Source organism: Zingiber officinale, chromosome 2B, assembly GCF_018446385.1.
Source record: "Zingiber officinale cultivar Zhangliang chromosome 2B, Zo_v1.1, whole genome shotgun sequence".
Taxonomy (NCBI): domain Eukaryota; kingdom Viridiplantae; phylum Streptophyta; class Magnoliopsida; order Zingiberales; family Zingiberaceae; genus Zingiber; species Zingiber officinale.
Genome location: NC_055989.1, coordinates 100,178,800 through 100,195,344, shown reverse-complemented (window position 1 = coordinate 100,195,344; position 16,545 = coordinate 100,178,800). Strand labels below are relative to the sequence as shown.

At 36.8% G+C, this 16,545-nt stretch overlaps 1 protein-coding gene across 1 annotated transcript in view; it reads left to right on the top strand.

Moving 5' to 3' along the window:
• Positions 1-12,114, top strand: part of LOC122046508 (DNA repair protein RAD5A-like) — a 53,082-nt gene extending 40,968 nt beyond the window's left edge. The window contains exons 17-20 of the mRNA XM_042607235.1: positions 5,209-5,302; positions 5,401-5,472; positions 10,951-11,049; positions 11,813-12,114. Of these exons, the coding sequence (XP_042463169.1) occupies positions 5,209-5,302; positions 5,401-5,472; positions 10,951-11,049; positions 11,813-11,935 (388 nt within the window). The 3' untranslated portion in view covers positions 11,936-12,114. The remainder of the gene's footprint in view (positions 1-5,208; positions 5,303-5,400; positions 5,473-10,950; positions 11,050-11,812) is intronic.
• The last annotated feature ends 4,431 nt before the right edge of the window (positions 12,115-16,545 follow it).

Below are 16,545 nucleotides of genomic sequence, written 5' to 3'. Positions count from 1 at the left end.
TCGAAGACTAATGCAAGACTTAGACGCAATGTCTCTGCGATAAATTTTAAGTGATCAATATTATTTAATTATGCCAACAATACAACAACAACCAAGCCTTTTCCCACTAGGTGGGGTCGGCTGTATGAATCCTTTTACGCCATTGAGCTCTATCTCCTATTATATCATCATCTATATTTAAATAAATTTTATCTTGTTTTATTGTTGTTAACCAAGTCTTTTTTGGTCTTCCTCTTCCTCGTTTGATATGCATGTTTATCATAGTTTCACATCGCCTAACTGGAGCATTTATTGGTCGTCTAAGTACATGTCCGTACCATCTTAAACGTGTCTCTCGGAGTTTTTCCTCAATAGATGCAACTCCGACTTTCTCTCTAATGCTCTCATTTCTTATTTCGTCCATCTTCGTATGCCCACACATCCACCTTAACATCCTCATCTCTGCAACTCTCATCTTCTGCTCGTGTGCTCGAGTCATAGCCCAACATTCAGCTCCATATAACATAGCAGGTCTAACTGCGGTTTTATAGAACTTACCTTTAAGTTTAAGAGGTACTTTACGGTCACATAAAACACTCGACGCTCCCCTCCATTTCACCCATCCTGCTTGTATTCTATGTAAGACATCTCTCTCAATCCCTCCATCATTTTGTAAAAATGATCCTAAATATTTAAATCGCTCGGTTCCAAGCAACTCGTCCTCTCCTATCTTAACAATTGTTTCATTACTTCTAATATTGCTAAACTTAAATTCCATATATTCTGTCTTTAATCTACTAACCTTAAAACCTTTCCCTTCTAGTGTTTCCCTCCAAGATTCTAGCTTAGCATTTACTCCTTCACGTGTCTCATCTACCAAAATAATATCATCTACTGACAACATGTACCATAGTAATGTGTCTTCGATGTACAAGTAAGTTCATCCAAGGCTAGTGTAAAAAAATATAGACTTAGAGCAAATTCTTATGTAATCTCTATCTATATAGGAAATGCTTTATTTATTCGCTTAGAGTCTTTTACTTTTATCGTTATATCCTATACATAGCTTAATTGTTTCAATATATGTTACATTAATGTCTTTCTTTTCTAAAATTCTCTACATAATTTTCCTTAGACTCTATTAAAAGTTTCTTTCTAAATTAATAGATACCATGTGTAAGTGTTGTTGGTTTTTCGATAATTTTCAATCAGTTGTTTAAGAAGATGTATAATTTCTATTATCGACTTTTTAGGCCAGAATCCATATTGCTTTTGTCATTTTGGTCTTAATCTTCTCTATGACTCTTTTTTCAAGTTTCATGATATGACCCATTAGTTTAAAGTGCTAATAATTCATACAATTTTGTGTCTCATTTGTTTTTATACATAGGAATAAAGTACTTACCTCAACTGATAACATTTTTGCATTTTCAATACTAGATTGAATGATTTCATAAACCATTCAATACCCTACTTCCCTAAGTACTTTCATACCTCTATTGGAATATCATCCGTTCCGATCATTTTTCCATTTTGCATATCACTTAACATCTATTCTAATTCTAAAATTTATATTCTCAAATAAAAATTTCAATTTGTATACATCTCTAATTTACTTAATTTCCTAAGCTAAGTTGCATCTAAATCTTCATAAAAAAGTTAATGAAAATATCTATATAATCACTCTTTATTTCCCCATCCTTCATTAGTACCCTTTTGGACTCATCTTCAATGCATCTTATTTGGATAAGATCATTTGTTTTCTTCTCTCTCACTTTAGCATATGGTTATAAACAAGCCCCTTCGAATCAAGCTTTTTGATATAACCGTTCAAAAGTTTCATTTTTTGCTTCACTCACCACTTTCTTAGCTTCTTTCTGCTATTGTATATTTTTTAAGTTTTCCTCATTCTTACAAATATATAATTCCTTATAAGCTATTCGTTTTTCCTTCACTTTCTCTTACTTTCTCATTCCACCACCAAGATTCTTTACTTAGCATGCCCCTTTGACTCACCGAGGACACTCTTAGCTACTATTTTCAACTTTGATACCATCTTATCCCATGTTGTATTAGATAATGCTTGTACTTCTACCTTCTCCTTAAATATACGTTGCTTCCCATCCTTTAACTTCCACCACTTAATTCTAGGAATTGATATATTTTCTTTCTATCGATACTATGTTTAAGACGATATCCAACACTACTACCCTATTGGGTAGTTAAGCTTTCTGGAGATGACTTTGCAATCTTTACAAATCTTTCTATCCTTCTTCCTAACCATAAGAAAGTCAATTTGCGATATATTATTCCCACTTTTGAATGTGACTAAGTGTTCTTCTCTTTTCTTAAAAAACGTATTAGCTAATATAAGGTCATATGCTATTGCAAAATCTAATATAGTTTTCCCTTCCTCATTGCTCGTTCCAAACCCATAACTTCCATGTACTCTCTCATATTCCTCATTTTTCACTCCGACATGTCCATTTAGATCACCTCCTATTAAAATTCTTTCATTTGGTGAAATATTTTGTAATATTTCATCTAAGTCCTCCCAAAACCTTGATTTGGTAGCTTCATCATATCCTACTTGTGCATATACGCTAATTATGTTCATAGTTTCTTTCGCCACTATTATCTTAAGGGCTATAATTCTATCCCCTTTTCTAACTACTCCTACAACTTCATCCTTTAACAAACTATCTACAATAATACCCACTCCATTTCTTGTTTTACTCTTTCCAGTGTACCATAACTTAAAACCCGTGTTTTCTATCATCTTTGCCTTCTCACTTGTCCATTTTGTCTCTTGTACACACAAAATATTAATTTTTCTCCTAATCATCATATCTACTACCTCCATTGATTTACCAGTGAGAGTTCCTATGTTCCAAGTTCCAAATCTTAGATTATTAGTTTTCCTATCATATTTGTTCTTATCTAACCTATGGTGTGAGAACTCTTGCCTATTTAACACTACACCCAAGTTCTCATGGAGATGTAACGGTCCTCGCTGAGACGGTACAGTCGGATCCTGTAACGCGAACTCTTGCATATTTATCACTACACCCGAGTTCTGGAGATGTAGCGGTTCTTGCCGAGACGTTACAGTCGGACCCTGCAACACGTTCCTTCCGGGGAACAACCTAGCATTAGCACAATAGTTTAATGGATTCATTCATGAAATATTTGTCATAGTTTGACGCTGGCTGGCAACCTAACGCAACCTTCTCCTTTATCCGGTCTTGGGACCGGCCATGACCGGTCATCATGGGCGGAGTTTATATTTTGATTTTATACCTTTGTAATAGCCTTTGCAAACTTTTAATAGAGTTTAAATATCTCACAACATAATATTGAAACATGAACTCAATAACAAATAGTAGAAATATAAAATCAAGTGAGCATTTATAACAATATAATATTAATATTTTTTAAATTAATATTCATTTGTATTTAAAATAAAGAAGTACTTAAATTGTATCAGCACGATACAATATAACATTGAAATCATATCGTTTTGATTTAATATTGAAACTCCGCCACAGACTCACTCCTAACCCATGGAAGAAGAGAAAAAAATGAAAGGACAAAGGAGAAGTGATTGACAATTGTGGTGATGCTAGGAAGAGTAGGCAGTAGTAGATGGTGGCAAAAGGTGAATACGCTCGCCTCCAACGCCCCCGTCAACCCATTCTAGGGCCAACACGGAGGAGGTAAATCACGGATGGCTACTAGCCTTTGGAATAATGACTAGCACATAAGGGGCATATTTACCTCGGCTTTGCCGAGATTCGAACCCCAGACCTTATGGTGGCAACACCTCATGCTCTAGCCACTAGACCGTCCCGAGGGGACCGTAGATGGTTGCGAGTTAGAGAGAGATAGAGAGAGAGAGAGAGAGAGAGAGAGAGAGCTGAAGAGAGAGGGAGAGAAGGGAAAAGGGAGGGGAGAGATGGTTGACACTTGTCTTTGCTCTATTGGTACGTGGGTGATGAGCGGTGGCAATAGTATGTTGCACACATGGAGTGAGAAAGAGGGGAAATGAGAGAGAAAGAGAGAAAAGTTGGTTGTTAGTGGAAGGTGCTGGCAGCAAAAGACAACATCCCAAGTGAGGAGAGAGTGTGATCAAGTGTGGTGTATCCCAATTTTTTTGAAAATCCATTAACTCATCCAAACTATTCCCATATGTAAATTGGTTCAGCACTAGCTAAAATAAATTCAAATGGGCCCCAGTTTGAACCTTCATGACCCTAACCAACAAGCCTACACAATGAGTGCTTTAATGCTAAAAATTTTATTTGGTTGGTTTAGTTTAATTTATTTTGTCCTCTAAATTTTCTTACAAAAATCCATTTAAGATGTGAATAATTAAATACACTAAAAACTCAGTATCTACCTCATACTCAGTGGCGGATACATGTTTCTATAATTCCTGACAAGTGAGCTACCTTAGGCATACTCAGTTTCTTGCTCTCTTTGTGTTTTGGGAAATGGAAGGTAGAAATTTAGTAATTTATATCTATCAACTCCATCTTGAAGATTATGTGGTCCCTACCTGGCTTTTGCCATCTTGATATGCAATAATCACCATTTCTAATGCACTTAACTGCCTCCAGCTCATAGATGCTCTGAAAGCTAGGGAGCATATTTTGTTTTCTGATAGTGCTTCATGTTTTACTTCTAAGAAAATTCCTAGAAAACAAGGCAAGGAAGAAACATGTTAATCTTGGCCACGTTGCTATAATACTTAATTTAATTCCTCACTATTGATATGTTAATCTTAGCCACAGTGCTACAATTCTTGAATTCCTCACTATTGCCATTTTTATACAAATTGGTCGATCCTACTTGCTGGCCTCTTTTGGAGCACTTTAATTTTTTATTTTGTACTTCTTGCATTCTTTTATAAGCTGTGTACTTTATTTAATTTATTTGGTATAAAGTTGACCTAAGGGAATCTTTTGAAAGGCATTTCATTTTATTGTTGCAAGATAAGCGAGATCTTGGCCCCTGTGATTTCTTCAGAATTTTCTCTTTATGATTTAGTAATTTGAAAAGTGGATTGGGTAACACATTTTCTTCCAATCAAGGCAGAGTTCACATTTTCCCTTAAAGACACCACATTGTTTGTGCTACTACTGCACCTCTACTATTCTCTTCTATATATTCCTTTAGCTATTTCTATGTTCTACCATGCAATTGGAGCTGTAATTTTGTTGTTTTTAGGCACAATTTCTCATTTGTTCGTTTGGACGGGACCTTGAATCAACAGCAACGAGAAAGAGTGCTTTGTCAATTTGCAGAGGACAATAATATATTGGTCGGTTTGTTTGAATATTTTGCATTGCAAAAGTTTGCTTATCTGTGAATTCATTTGGTCAATTGTTCATCCAAGGTGACTTACTTCTCTTACTTTAGATACTACTTATGTCATTGAAGGCTGGTGGTGTTGGAATAAATCTTACAGCAGCAACTAGTGCCTTCCTCATGGTATGAATAGTAATTTTCTTTATGATGAAGAGTTTAATCCTAGTATTTTTCAGATTTCTATAATTTTGCGCCCATCCTTAGTAGAAACTGCAGAATTTGATGTTTAATTATGTACATTTATTATGGTTGATACTTGATAGACATACAAAAATTAGTCATGCTAAAACTGCACCCTCATTGCCATACATTTCTTTGTTCAAAATTCTGAAATGGGTAGGATAAATCCTAGATGCTAGGTTATTAAAAATATTTTTTTTCCCTTCATGAAAGCGCCACATTAATCTCACATAGTGTCATGTCTTTATCTAGAGGGGCAATAATTGAGGCAAAAACAAGGTATGAAATGTCGTGTCGTGCCGCCCTTCACATATGGTTTTTACCGTTCCGCTGCGTGGGTGAAACCAACATACCGCGCAAGATGATTTCGGCATGCATCACGCAAGTCCGTGATAGCACGCGGGACTAAAGAGCGGCGAGGTATGATTTTCTCCTATTCGCAAACGACCCGATGTCCTAGTCTCGGATGCTTTTCAGGCGGCGTCGAAGGAGTCGCGGGATGTCTGCAGCGGCTCCGAAAGCATCGTTAGACGCTTCCAGAGGCTTCAGAAGCATCCCGCGATGCCTTCGGCGCCGCCGTTGTGACGCCTTCCGCCTTCGGCTCCGCAACGACGCCAAAAACTTGTTACGAGGCCGCAAGTGCACAACTATGTTGTTAGTAATAAAATGATATCGAACCCAAGGGATTGGATATAAGCATTAGAGACTAAATTCAACAAATTAGCTAAACGATCGAGATTTGTGAATTTTTGCACTTAAAGTAAAAGGGAAGAGAAGAGAAAGAGAGGGAGTAAGGAAAGTTGGTTGAGGAAAACGTTCTAAGCGTTTGTTTTCATTGTAATGCAAATCAATGTATTAAGAATTACCTAATACCCATCCACTATCCTTATGCGTATGCAGGAAGTTTAATATAAGTACCCCGAATAAATTTTGATGTGATCCTATTAAATTTGATCCCTATGTTTAAGTGTGTAGGAATTTAGGAACACAAGAAATCGAGCGGAAGACGCGGTGGACGAGAAGGATGACATGGAAAGTGAGTAAGCGGGCGCGATGCATCCGAGAGACGAGAAGCTAGGGAAGAGTACGCTGGTGGAGTGAGAAGGATATGTACGATATTTTCGAGGGACGAGAAGCCGGAGTGGAAAATTGCTCTAGGAGAAGGCCGATGTTGGGTTCGGATGAGCTCAACTTTCGATGGCCAGAGAATCATTTAAGCGACCGGAACAGAAGATCGGACAAGTCTACACTGTTTGACTTGTCCAGGTGCCTGGACTCCGGGCCCGCACACTCGTACTCCCTTGGTGCCTCGTCGAACAGAAGCTGTTGTGGATGACGCTTGGGTCCACGTTAGCAGCAATCTAGGCGCTCGGACTAGTCCAGGCGTCCGAACAAGGATGAATTTTTATCATTGTACCGTTGAGTAGTCGTTGCGAGCAGATAAGGCGCACAATTGGGGGCGCCCGGAAATGCCACGTTAGTAAAACGGCTAGTTCGACTAGTAGGCTATAAATAAAGCTCTAGTCCTCTTCATTTTACATAACACTCGAATACGAACTCTGTGCTTTCATTTGTTTTACTATCTTTACGATTCTACGCTGTCAACTTTATAAAAGGCTAATCTGCCTTCGTCTAAAGGAGATTTGTTGAGTGGAGCTTTCACTGCCATGGACTAGCAACCTCCCTGGTTGTAAACCAAGTAAATCTTACCTCTTCTTTTTCATTATGTTAATTAACTTTTGTTCAACTAACCTGTGTTATCTTTGCTAAAACATGAAACGAAAAGAGTTTTAAATTTCTTAACAGGGCAATTCACCCTCCTTCTCGCCGGCCACACAGGACCAACATTTAATTCAATACCGACATTATCTCACGACGGTCATGACAGAGTGGTATCTCTATTAGTATCTAATGCTACCGAATGAACGTGGTCCCTAGGAAGTCCGATTAACGGGATACCCTTGTCACTAGGGGTCCTCGGTTATACGTTCACTAGAGTACACGAAACACTTGATAACATAGATTTAGAAATAACCCATTTAGCCTAATACAATGCTTCCTTGTATCGAATCATCCTCCCTTTCAAGGCGATACCCTAGAAGTTCGGTTAAAGGGATACCCTTATCATTAGAGCTCTCAGTCATACTTCTAGAGCATCCTCTTACGAGGTAGACAAAACAAAACAATCATTCAATCAAACATGAGATCTAAGCATAAAAACACCATACATATATAAGATTAAATAAATACAAGCCATAAATATGTCATATGGATAGGAAATTGGCAAATCCAAAGAGTATACATCAATTACACATCACAACTACTCTCTTGATCATAGAACAAAGAGATCTACTCCATGACGATGACGAGAGGAGATGAATCCAAGGACATTGAAATTGCAAGCTTAAAATCCAATATAAAGAAAAGAGGAAGAAAAGCTTATCGAAGGCGTCGAGTGGTTTTCGGATCCAATTATATGCTTCAGGAGTCGAAGGAGATGTTTAATACGGCTTCAGTTCTTCAATCGGGGCGCAAAAGAGGCGTAGATCTAGACCATGATGGATCTCCCAAGAGGGAGAACCTTCCTCTCTTTGAAAAGGGTAAGAGCTCCCCTTTTATAGAGCAGCGCACGACCCCATACGGTCATGCCTTTTTGCACGGCGGGGGCTTGAAGGGGGGCTCTAGAAAGGTAGCACAGTCGTGCCTGCACCCCACAGGGTATGAAGTCGTTCGGTGGAAAATCATGGTCGTGCCAATTGGCATGGCCACCCCTTGATTTGGCTATATGGATAGTTGGCACGACTGTGCCTTTTGACACAACACGATCTTGCTTCAACTCTGAAAATCTGGCATGACCATGTGAAAACACACAGCCTAGGCTTGCTTGTGCTCTGGTAGGGTGGCATGACTGTGGCTTGCTTATCCTCGGTGTGGAGCCACGACCATGTGAAACCACACGGCCAAGCTCTGCGCTTCTTCCTAGATCAATCCGAAGCACGTCTCAACTCTGTTCTCACTCGGAAATTGTATCCTATCATCAGCAAAGCAAACAAAGAGCAAATCTCCGACAAAGGAAATAATTATGCTGAAAATATGATAAGGATGAGTGAAATACCATAGTACATACACCCCCACCTCGTGATATGCCGAGCCCCTCGGTGATATTGCTTTGAAAATTAAAATTTTGATTTAATTAATTTAAACAATTCTCAAGTATGTCTATATTTCAAACTGATTTTTATAAATCCTAATTAAATTATCCCAATAAAATATATGAAAATTATATTTAAAATTAAAATTTTTTAAATAAATTTTATTGATTAATATTATAAAAAATTATAATAATTCTGATTTAACTCTGATTTATATTCTAATATTTTTTTATTATTTTAAATTTCATTTAAAAATTTTAAAAAATTATATTAATTCTGACTATCATAAAAATTCTAATAACTTTGATTTATATTTTAATATTTTTTATTATTTTAAATTTTATTTAAAAATTCTAAAAATATTATAATAATTCTGATTTATATTCTTATATTTTTTTATTATTTTAAATTTTATTTACAAATTCTAATAAATTATTTTAAAAAATTCTAATAAATTAAATTTATATTCTGTTTAATTGATATTTTTTTGCTATTCAAAATGCATATTATTTAAATTAATTAAATAAATAATTAATTAATTTATATAATTATTATATATAAAGTAACATCTTTGTGTTAATTTATATATTTATTACAGATAATATTTTTTTATCTTAAAATTAATTTAAAATTTGGATCCTTGAATATTAACATATTTAGTTTTTTTACTTTTAGGATTCTTAGTTTCTGAACATATGAAATATATATTTTTATCTTATAATGTCTCTATTTTATCTGTTTAAGAAATATTACTTGTCATTTATTTTAAAAGTTTTGATAAACGCCCCGGCTCGGGCGGGCCCTACCCTAACTGAATCGGAAACGCCACCAGAATTGCTCATCGGGTTGACGACTAGCTCCACAGACCACCGGAGATCCTTTCAGCGTACTTTGTCCTCACTCGCACGCACCCTGGAAAACTTCCCAAGAGGTCACCCATCCTCAGATTTCTCCAAGCCAAGCACGCTTACTTTTGGAGTTTTTAAGTTTGGGCTTCCGAAAAGGAAGGTGCACCTTGGGGATATGGATAGTACTATCTAATCTTTTAAGCCATACTTAACCAGAATCTCAGAACCGGGGTGTTACAATCACCTCCACTTAAAAACACGTCCTCGTTGTGTAACCACGAATCAAACCACAGACAAATCCCAGAATCTCCCTCGCTAGGTGGTGCCCTGCCCTGGGTGCTCTTGCCACAAGCGCACTCACGGTCGCAAGGTCGCTCTGATACCATCTATAATGCCCCGGCCCGGGCGGGCCCCACCCTGACTGAATCGGGAACGCCACCAGAATTGTCCATCGGGTTGACGACTAGCTCCACGACCACCGGAGGTCCTTTCAGCATGCTTTGTCCTCACTCGCATGCACCTTGGAAAACTTCCCAGGAGATCACCCATCCTCATATTTCTCCAAGCCAAGCACGCTTAACTTTGGAGTTTTTAAATTTGGGCTTCCGAAAAAGAATATGCACCTTGGTGATATGGATAGTACCATCTAACCTTTTAAGTCATACTTAACCAGAATCTCAGAACCGGGGTATTACAATGTCTCTATTTTATCTGTCTAAGAAATATTACTTGTCCTTTATTTTAAAAGTTTTGATAAAGGTATGCTCAAGTTTATGATTTCTAATAAAACATTTATAATCTTGTACACTTTTGATCATTCTAAATTGAAAAAGTTAAATTAATATTATTAGGAGATTCTTTCAAATTTATCTTATAAAAATATCGAAACTGTATCGGCACGCACGATACAATACCGAAACCGTATCGTTTCAGTCTGAGATCGAAATTTCGAAACGGGTCGAAATTTTAAATCTTGGGCAAAAGTAATTTAGTATTTTTATTTTAATCAATGTGGGCTTGGAATTATCTTAGTGGGTCATATTTTGTTCTTCCTAATCCTGTGAAGGTTCTCGAGTAAGCTTCTACACGTTCAAGTGACTGGTGCCAAGTGAAATTAATTAGCTTACTGATGATGACTAACTTTCTTGATAACTAATAGCATTAGTCTGAATTATGTTAAAATAAAATGTGAGTTCTAACATTACAATTACGAAATGGTTGAAGCAGCTACTATGAAAAGCTAAAAAATACTTATGTGAAAATGTTATTCCTTTAGAGCTATTACGAAGCAACTATTAGCTGCATTCCATTAGAACTATGTATATGTTTGTTAAATATGTCATTCATTTGTGAAATACTTTTGTTTATTACCTCTTCCGCCCTTTGTTAAATTCCTGTGATCTTAAATGTTTTCCCCTTAGGATCCATGGTGGAACCCAGCTGTTGAAGAACAGGCTGTGATGCGAATTCATCGTATTGGTCAAACCAAAAGTGTTGCTATCAAAAGATTTATTGTAAAGGTAAAAATTCCATATCTGATGGTGTCCATTGGAGAACAAGAGCTCATTGTTCTAAATTTGTGTTCTTATGTGTTCATAGAGTTTAATTTTTTGCTTTGCTTTTATCTGGGAGGTTCTGATGCAAAAATAAAATGGTAGGCATTTTTTGCTTTGTTTTTACCTAGAATTTAGGTGGCGTTTGGTTAAATAGTTGGAATGACTATGGGTATGAGTTTAATAGTAAGGTGAAATGAGAATGAGAATGAGAATGAGAATGAGAATGAAACCCACCTAATTATATGAATTTGGCTGATTCCCATAAATCTAGAAATCATTCCCAAATTTCCATTTCTAAATCCATAATCCAAACACTATCTTTTACTATCATTTCATTCCCTCATTCCTAAACCTACCAACCAAACACCCCCTAGTCTCAATGATACATCAGAACTTTTAATTGAAAAAGAATATATGCTAATTCAATTTAAATCAAACCAAACTGAACTAACCCAACCATATTGGTGGATTTAATTCTGCAACCCATTCGGTTTGGTATGCTTTGAAAAGAAATTTGAGTGATCATTATTTGGTTTAGTTTGGTTCAGTTTCAAGAATGGGACACCCCTAGTCATGAAATTCTATTCCAGTGGTAGGCATTAGAAGACGTGTATTACCCATGTACGTGAGGAAAGCTTTTGTTTCTGGTCTCTACAAGTGTTATTTTGATTCTGATCTATTCATTAGGAAGAATAACTAGTGTTTAACTTCAAGTTATGTTGGACAGGGAACTGTGGAGGAGAGGATGCAAATTGTACAGGCTCGAAAACAAAGGATGATATCTGGAGCTTTAACTGATCATGAAGTGCGGGCCGCACGCATCGAAGAACTAAAAATGCTTTTTACATGAAAGACTTCTGATGAGGATTTTTGGTGGCTGATTGGCCGCTTGATCTGCTTGTGACTATATTCATGTTGCTAATGCAGCTTTTCCACTTGCTGGCTTAGGTAATGACATAATATTCATCTGCACTGAAAATGTGATATTTCTTGACACCTATGGTGATTGTTTGTGCCTTGCCTTCTGCATGTTGTATGAGTAACCTCTTGGAAGAAACATTTTAAACAAATGGAATCAGATTATGAGGGTCATGCTCTAAACTTATAATGCACGAAATGAAAAAAACAACTAATGTGATACCGGCCCAGTGATGTGAAATGGTATGATAGGAATAAATCCACCATCCAAGGATAAATTTTTTGATTTAACTCACCTTTTGAAAGAATCCTACCAAGAGATGATAAGAAACTAGAAGGCAAACACAGTTTTTGTTTTTTCAATTCAAAGATGTATATCTTTTTGCAAAATTCAACCCCCTCTTATACTTGGAACATCCCTCCAAGAATAGGAATTCATGCAACATTTTCTAAGACAACACAATCCTCAATACACACTTGGGCAAAGCACAACACATTTAAGGCCAAGTATAACTACCAACACACATCATAACTAAGACACCTTCGACTATTAAAGATAAAAATTAGACCAACTTTAATGTTTCTAAATAACTTTATGTTTAATTGAAATATTAAAATAAATAGTGGGTCGGTCAAAAATTAAGTTTTAGCCTTTGAATACTTCATAAATTATTAACCCAAAATTAGATTCCAATGAACTCTTGTTGGTTGAATGCTCCAGTGACTAAGAGCTCGAATAATGGTATAGAATTTTGTCATAAGTGGAATAGTTCGTTTTTGCATCATTTAAGCAATGGGTTTGCTTCTCGGCTGAGAACACTTCTGATTCTTTACTCTGGATGCATCACAATCTAATTCAAACATTTTGCTCAACTCTTTAAGTGTCAAAATCTAGTTCTTGTCATTTCATCTTAATAGATGCACAACTTTCTTGAGCCTTCTTGGACCATTTGAAAGTCCTCCTTCAAGACATTTGGTAATAGAAGCTACTAGAGTCTAGAGAGCAAGTGTGCTGAAATGCTCATTGAATCTCCTATACAAAAGAGATAATACCATGAAAATTCTTTACATCCTTAGTGGTTTTGGTAGTAGAGACAAATGTAATAATAGTTAAAATATCTTGAGATTTTCTTTGAAGAATTTGACAAAAAGTATCTATTATTCTCATAATTTTATGCATTAAGTGTAAAACGAACACAAATTCAAAACTTGTTATATTTATGTAAATTCCCCGAACATCAGTCTTAGCTCTTCCATTTGGAGATTAGTCACTAAGAATTTTAAAAACTTTGCAAGTTGCAGCGTACATACCTGTCAAGCTTTTTACTAAGTTATAGTGAGAATTTCAACGAGTAGCTCTTGCTCATTGCAAATTACCAATCTGATTGGCCCCACTTTCATAATCAGATTCTCCAATTGTCAATATATGTTTGATTTCATTTCTTTGTGCGGTATGTAACTCAACAACACGCTTAGTAGAAGAAGTGACAATATTATCCAAATGAGAAAAGAATTCCCAAATAATATTGGCATCCTTAGCTACGAAAACCAATGTTAATTGTATTCGATGGGAAAAATAGTGGACATGTTGGTGCAGCGGAGGCCGGCAAGAGGGGGGTGAATTGCCTGCACAAATTAAAACTACCCTCCTCGGATTTTCCAACTCGAAAGTACAATGACAATAGTAATAAAATAATTAAAGCAATAAACCAAAATAGAAAGACAGAGAAGACCGGGAGTTAACCTGGTTACAACAAAAAAGGTTGTTAATCCAGGGCGATGAAAAGCTCACACTACAAAAATCTCTTTTTCGGAAGGCGGAGAAGCCTTTTATACTCTTACTGCTTAGAATTATTGCTAGAAATTGATTACAGAGTTGATGGAACAGTTGATGTTGAATTCCTAGCTCCAAGGGTCTTTAAATAGCCTCTGGAAATATGATCTCGAGGGCCCAAGGCGCCTCCATCGTGTGGGCGGATAAAACTTTATCCGCAGCGCAAACGGTCACTTTTGACCAGTTGAAGGAGCCTTCATCAAGTCTGAAAGCGCCTCCAAGGCAGATTGAGGCGCCTCCAAGGTGGAGGCGCCTCCAGTACTAGCTTGAGGCACCTTAAGCTCTATTTCCAACATTCTTTCGCCTTGCTTTAACTTCCGTAGCTACATGCGATTGGGTGATTTTGGCCAACCAAAATAGGGCTCACCCGAACCCAATTTCTGGCCTTCCTCGAGTAGCCTTCCTCCCTGGCTTAACGTCTCTCGAACGCCGCGCACGTTCTTCTCGCCCACCGGTGTACTCTTCTACAGCTCTCTCGTCCTTCGGACGCACCGAGCCCGTCGGCTCCCTTCCCGTGCCATCCTTCTCGCTAGTTGCGTCTTCCGCTCGACTTCCTACGCTCCTAAGCTCCTGTACACTCAGACACAAGGATCAAATACAAAGCAGGACCTGACCAACTTGGTTGATCACATCAAAACTACCACGGGGTCCAACAGGACATATCCATTTCACGCTCCACGCATATTGCTAGTACCATCATATCCTTGGTTTTTGATTTTCTTAACTTGTAGGCCATGATGAATAAGAACATTTGATATTTCTTTTTTTTCAAATTCAATGAGTTAGTGTCACTAACACTTTTGATGACAAAAAATATTTTTGTCAAAATCCCATAATTGTTCACAAACCTCAAGATAATAGTCATTTGCTCCTGTTTAGATATATCTCATACTTCATCAACAAGAAGATAGAAGAATTTATCTCCAACTTCTTTATGAACTATTTGTCGTACTCTATTGGCCATAATAAATAAAATCTCTTTATGAAGTTTTAGAGCAATATATTGGGTATTTTTGGAGCATTCTCAAGTACAACTTCATCCATTTCCATACTCATTTTTACAAAAGCCTTCACCAATTCAAAAAAAATTCCATGATTAGATGAAGATAAGATTTATCATCACCTCTAAAGTCACAACCTTGAAGTGCTAGTAAGTGAACAGTGACAATTGAGGTTCTCAAACGCAAACAATTTTTCCATTTTTCCTCTTTAACTTGAACATGCATCATATTATCAATATGTTGAGAGGTTTTCAGCCCTTCTCTCACATATAGTATGAGGTGAAGAAGGTGTAGAACCAATATGGGTAAGAAATGAACATGTTTTTTCTTGGTTTACCATTTTTCAATTGTCAAATCCTTCATTAACTATTGTTGGGACATTAGATGAATTAATATCATTCAGTAAAAGAAAATAATAAAAATAATATGTCTTATTTGTTGAAGGAGAATACTCCAAGTAATGAAATTTCTGTAACCATTTTTTTTTAAATCAACGATTTTGACTTTCAAATTTTATAGCCGGATACTTTAACATATCTGGTTGATAAAGCCCCATCCTTAGATATGAACGTCTTATCTCATCTTGTATATTAAGATGATATCACATATTTATTTTCTTTTTTCTGGATTTCATTTAATACAAGCAAAGGATGATCGATGGTCTTCTCTAGGAGTCGATGCTTTGACAAAATGCCAAAACCAACAAGGCAACACCAATGCACGATGCTTTGGCAGTGAAGCCGCGTCATGCTTTGGCTGCTCGACGGCAACCATGACAATGGGAGTCGAGAGACGATTGCAAACATGTTATAGTAGAAAGGAGTAGAAGAAAATATTAGAGATTTAGGATTACATGTCCAGACTCCAATTGTCCTGTATTGTCGTTGCCTCCTTGAAGAGATATCATATACGCATACACCACGAGGGCCTATGTGGCGGTGCCAATGCAGTGGAGTCACTGCAACGTAGGGTGGTGTGCATTTGCGATGTCATCGAATGGCGCATGCATGTTGGAGATTGGAGCGACTCGAATGTATACACAAAACAGAGAGAATCACACAAGTGCTAGAGGAGGGTGAATAACGCGCGTTGTTTTTTCTCGTTTAAAATTTATTTTTAACTTTTTCAGAAATAAACAGTGGAAATTAAAAAGAGAACATTTCTATTTTTTATTTACTTCATAGTCTCTGGCTGCTATTTCAAGATCCGTGATAGTTGATCACTTTATATGAACAATTCGTTAATAATCTCTTTCTTAAAAGAGAAAGGGACTCAATTTTTTTACAAAAGCTGAGGAACAGTAACACGCTTATCGTTCTTATTAAAGATTAAAGTATGAAGACGACTATTAAAATGAAATAGAATATACCAACAATAGAAGATTTGAAGTCGAACACAGTTGTCGGAGGGGTAGATATATGTAGTGTTGACATTTCAGAGCTAGGCGAGAGCATGAAGACTTAAGCAATTGATATTGAAGCCTCTATTTGAGGTTTTCTTTTATAGATATACCAATCACTTCGAAAATTGAATCCAGATTCAGTTGATCGATATACCGATCTACAGGGAGTGACCTACTGATCTGATCTTCATACAGTCTCCTTCAGCCATGTCAGCTCTTTGAAGTTGATCCTTTGCCATATTAGTTCGGCAGTCCTTATACTTGACTGCGATTTGTACCACGTCAGCTTGTCAAAACTTATCCCT